Genomic DNA, 4,700 nt, shown 5'->3' with positions numbered 1-4,700 from the left:
GGAGAGCCCTATTTGACGCTCTTTGTGTCAAATTGGCGGCGGCACGCACAGGAGGCAGCCCGACTTGGCCGGCCCATCAAGCAGTACCATGGGACGAAAAAGATGGCAAGAAACAGAGGCAACGCGATCCGGGGATTCGAATAGTCGACCAACTGCTTACGATCATGGGCACATAGCCAGTCCAGTGCACTAGTATTGTTGCTACTAAAGCAGCACATATCTTTAAGAACTAAATCTGACTGCCTGTAGCGAATAGGAACATTGTAACGAACCCGAAATAGTTGCTGTAGTGAACGCTTTTTTAAGTGTCTATTTTGAAAACGCGCAAATGTTTTTGAATTTCTGAACAAACTTTTGGAGATAGGAACATTTTTGAATATGTGAACAAAACAATTGAAAAAAAGGAGAATCGTTTTTGAAAAACATGAACCATTTTTTTGGAATTTATAACCAGATTTGAAACTGTGAACATCTTCTGAATTTGTGAACAAATATTCGAAAATGGAACATTTCATGATATCCGGAATCAAAATTTGAAACAGAACATTGTTTGAATTGGTGAACAAAAAAAAGGAATATTTCATGAAATTGCGAAAAAAATAATAGCAAACATTTTATGAAACACAGACATTTTTTGAATTCCTGACCAAATTTTGAAACTGCAAACAGTTTCTGAAATTCCTGATCTTTTTTGAATGTTGAACATTTTTCCAATTTGCGAAGAAATTTTAAAAGAGGAACTTTTTTTGGAATTCCCAAACATTTTTTGAAGTTTTGACCAAAATTAAAAAAAGGAACATTTTCTGAATTCATGTACAATTTTGTAACTAGAACATTTTTTGAATTTGTGAAAAATAAAATAAAAGAAGAACTTTTTTGAAATTCTGAAAAAAAATGTAGGAAAATGTAAAAAGAATGTTCAACTTGAAAAATGAAAAAGAAAAGAAAAAGGAAACAAAAAAGAGAAAAAAAAAGAAACAGAAAACAAAAAAGAGACAGATAAACAAGAAAAAATAAAAAAAAATACTATGGAAAACAAGCAAAAGAAGAAAATTTGGTTTAGGGACCTTCTAGAAGGTTCCCAGAATCCGTCAGGAACCTTCCAGAAGGTCTACAAAAATCGATGGTCCTTGCACGCTCAGATGGGCCGACCCATTTTCTCGACAGGGCTGTGTGATTGGTCGACAATCTGCCACAAAATGCGGGAGATAGGATTTTCACAGAAAAAATTTCAGGTTTTTTTATACTACTTGGAGATATCATTTTCAATTTTTTTCTCAAAATAAAAGGCTCCATAGGGCGTCACAATAACTACTCGCCATTTGCATCCACGCAAAAGTGAATGGAAGAGAGACCAATGATCAAGAGTAAATCTGTGCATATCAATGATGACAAGTTACATTTTTATTTGCACTCACCATGCGGTGGTTGAATCATATACAGGTTAAAAACGTCAAAATAAGACCATAAATGCTGATCACAAGTTGTCCCATTCAGGTCCAAAGCCGATATTGTATAAGCTAGCGAGGCAATTATCTTGCAGGTTAAGGGTGCCCTGCATCTCCATGCGCAGTCAGCACCGGTGAAGAAGATAGTAAGCAAACGGTGCACAGAGCTAGCCGAATGAACTCCAGCAGCAGACCAGGGCTAGCCGAATGAACTCCAGAACTAGCAGCACAAACTCAGCAACAGAATAACCATTGATCCAGCAATCTACAAAATAACCATTGAGCCTTGCAGAAATATCTTCAAATAATTTGCAATCCCTGCCATGGTTTTCCAGGGTCAGTACAACATAGCCACTCCCAGCTCACGCGAAGCACAAGCCCCTGGAGCTTTAAGTTTAGGTTGGCTGAACAACCTTACTCCATGCCACAAGGCATTCCCCGCCATTGATTTCATCAGTACCTGCCCAAACGAAGGCTCTCTCCCACTTCTCCACCGCTCCCAATACCCTGATGGCACCTCAGTGACTAGCAGGTGATGAATGAGCTTCGGAGCTTTACTGTCTTAATGAGGACGAGCCTTCCTGCCGTCGTGACAAGGCGAGACAAACATGGCCTGAATGCTTTTGCAGGCACAACTGGATATCGTCGAGAACCACCACTATATATGCATAGCATAGACAAACTGCTGGTAAAAAAATCAAAAGATCATGCACAATGCGCCGGGACCCACCAAGGAATTGACCTAGCCACACAAAGATCCCAACTGAGCGAGCAAGGGAATTATGCATCAACTGTCTATTGGCATTATTTATACCTTCACTATTCAATGGCTAGTGTGAGGTGCTGTGACTCTGTTTCCTCTTCGGATCAACAAACTGCAAAGCGAGGAATCCATAGTTCAGAATCTTTTGCCTTGATGTTCTTCCTCAATTCCTCGAAAGATTCAGGTATAGAGTGGTACTCATGAAACATGAGTCCTTTTGTCCTTTATAGGGGAAGAGAAGACAGTCATAATGTAGTATCGCAGATGATACATGCAAAGAAGAAAATTTGAGAAAAAGAGACTTACCACTGACGAGGATGGCAGTAGGTTAGAAGATGGTCAGCAATGGTGAAAGGGCGCACGGAGGGTCGGATCCTATCCTTCCCGTCATGTATTTGGCATGACACTGCTAGCCGCTCAGAGAAACCTGTCCTTACCGAGTGCACCACAACAGGGTCAAGGCCCAAAGAGAAGTAAATGGAGTTGCTGCTGACAGATGGGAGGTCCCTGGCCGAAACAGACAGGCACCGATCCCTGTTGAGGAACAGCGCGTGGCCACCGAGGCAGTTCACTGGGATCAGCTCACCGTGATCGATGTCCAACGCAAAGAGCTTATAGGCATTTTGCTGGAAGGGCTCCATGCCACAATTTTGTGCAGTTAAATGGTGGACGGCAAGCAGCACTCGCCCACCGGACTCCACGAGGAAGTAGCTGCATAGGTCCAGAACACCAAAATCATTTGGAACATGAGCAAGCACAGGGTGGGGTGATCTCGGGTACAGCTGTATGATCTTCATTGAGCCACCCATGGCGACGGTGGCGTAAAGCCTTCCTTGGAAGGGCAAGATGCTCCTAAGGAAAAGCCCTCGGTGGAGGACCTCCCAAGCGGGGCGGCCAGCCTCGGCGCCGATCACCACCCGGGTCCACGGGAACCATGCCACCACGGCAATGGAGGTCGCGGACGCGCTGCAGACCGCGGCATTCATGTCAAGCAGAGAGTTCCGGTCCCTGACAGCGTCGTGGAACACGGGGACGAGGGACGGGAGGTCGACCACGCCCCGCGTGAAGGGATGCAGCACCCGGACGGCGGCGGTGCGTTTGTTCAGAAGAATGATCAGTCCCTGGGTGAAGCCGACGATCCTGTGGCGCCGGAGCTCTGGCAGGCGGACGCGGAGGCGCCTGGCCGTCCGCGTGTGGAAGAAGCTGATCTCGCCGGCGTCGTCCGGGCGTACCCCGTCGCCGTCGCAGAGGGCGACCCAGCCGCGCGGCAGGAGGTCCGGTTTGCGCAGGGTGGGGTCGCGCGCGTCGCCCGTGCAGCTGCGCCAGCCGGAGCAGACGGCCCGGAAGACGATGTAGTCCACCAAGTCGCCGGCCAGCAGGCGGCTGGTGACGAGGTGAACCACATCGGTGGGGAGGGAAGCCCAGCCGCTTGCCTCAGGGGTCCGCCGGCGCTTGCAGGTGGAGAGCGGGGCCAAGGAGGGACCTTTGCGCCGCCTTCCCGCCGTCGGAGTATAAGTGGGTATCTTTTTCCCCATCGCGCGCAGCCTCGGCTTGCTCAGATTGATCTCCTCCGCCCTCTCCTCCATCTATATCCGGCCGGAACTTGGACTGCAGGGAGATCCGAGGAGTGACGGCAAATCCGAGGACTGAGGGAAAATCCGAGGGAGGAGGAAGCCTTCGACGTCGCGGATCCGGAAAATCGAGAAGAAATTAACTAAGGAAGAGGTAGGTGAGGAAGAAACTTACGGCCGCCGGCGTCGGGGTGAGAGGCCGGAGGGGATGGAGGCACGCCGCGCCGCCGTAGAACACTGAATGGGATAAGAAACGCCTTTTTGTTAGGGCCAATCCAAACGCCGGAGCAGAGCTGGGCACGGGCCGCGTGCTCCGCCTCCTGGGCCAGGCACGGCCTAGCTACTAAACGGGCTGGCACGTTGGCCTGTTTAGCACGCTCGGTTGCATATTTTTCAGCCTGTTGTGCGAGCGGACGTGCCGTGCCAGCCCGGGTGCCCAGCCTCCAAGCCGAGAACATGGCGCGTGCCGGACACATCCTGTTTAGCCTGTGCCCATGACGGGCCATGCCGGCGTGCTCGCGTGATAGCCTGGTTGGCCCGGCCCGTTTGGCTAGCTTTGCGCCGGAAGGGATGAAAATACAACTCATTTGGCAAACCGCCAACCGCAGGCACGCCTGGACGCGTCCGGGCGGCCCGTGAAGCAGCCACCCTTTCTAAATTTAAACCCTCAAACTCATGTCATCCATGCGATTATATAACATAAAATTCATCACAATTCAACAATGCAACAAAGCAAAACAGTTCAACAATTCAAACATGCTAAAATAAAATTCAAGTCTGGACCACGGCTGGCTAACTTGATGGATCACTCGTTGGACGTCATTTGTTGTCTTGACTGATACAACCTACACTATCTTAGAAGGTAAATTACATGCATAGTTTTCTAAAAAAATCTCCAATAAAAGTTCCATTTTCTAC

The 4,700-nt window shown here is 48.3% G+C and overlaps 1 protein-coding gene across 4 annotated transcripts; it reads right to left on the bottom strand.

Moving 5' to 3' along the window:
- Positions 1–1,358: 1,358 nt before the first annotated feature.
- Positions 1,359–4,100, bottom strand: LOC119337265. 4 transcript variants are annotated; one of them, XR_005163120.1, is made up of 4 exons: positions 3,958–4,100; positions 2,518–3,819; positions 1,862–2,433; positions 1,359–1,766 (listed from the first exon to the last, which is right to left on the bottom strand). XR_005163120.1 is itself a non-coding variant. In XM_037609383.1 (3 exons), exons 2-3 carry the CDS (start codon positions 3,795–3,797, stop codon positions 2,316–2,318), a joined length of 1,398 nt encoding a protein of 465 aa, XP_037465280.1. In that variant the 5' UTR covers positions 3,798–3,819; positions 3,958–4,100; the 3' UTR covers positions 1,359–2,315. The 4 variants fall into 4 exon arrangements, 1 of the variants encoding a protein (XP_037465280.1); XR_005163121.1 differs by having other exon boundaries at positions 1,359–2,190; positions 2,263–2,433; XR_005163122.1 differs by having other exon boundaries at positions 1,359–2,130; positions 2,263–2,433.
- Positions 4,101–4,700: the final 600 nt, after the last annotated feature.

This window comes from Triticum dicoccoides, chromosome 7B (genome assembly GCF_002162155.2).
Source record: "Triticum dicoccoides isolate Atlit2015 ecotype Zavitan chromosome 7B, WEW_v2.0, whole genome shotgun sequence".
Taxonomy (NCBI): Eukaryota; Viridiplantae; Streptophyta; class Magnoliopsida; order Poales; family Poaceae; genus Triticum; species Triticum dicoccoides.
Note: the sequence above shows the minus strand (reverse complement) of the source record. Positions and strands in the feature narration are given on the sequence as shown.

Excerpts from the sequence above, each read along its gene's own strand:
- LOC119337265 (XM_037609383.1), bottom strand. The coding sequence starts at position 3,797 with ATGGAGGAGAGGGCGGAGGAGATCAATCTGAGCAAGCCGAGGCTGCGC. Across the intron at positions 2,434-2,517 it reads TACTGCCATCCTCGTCAGTG|GACAAAAGGACTCATGTTTC; the intron begins GTAAGTCTCTTT and ends TCCCCTATAAAG.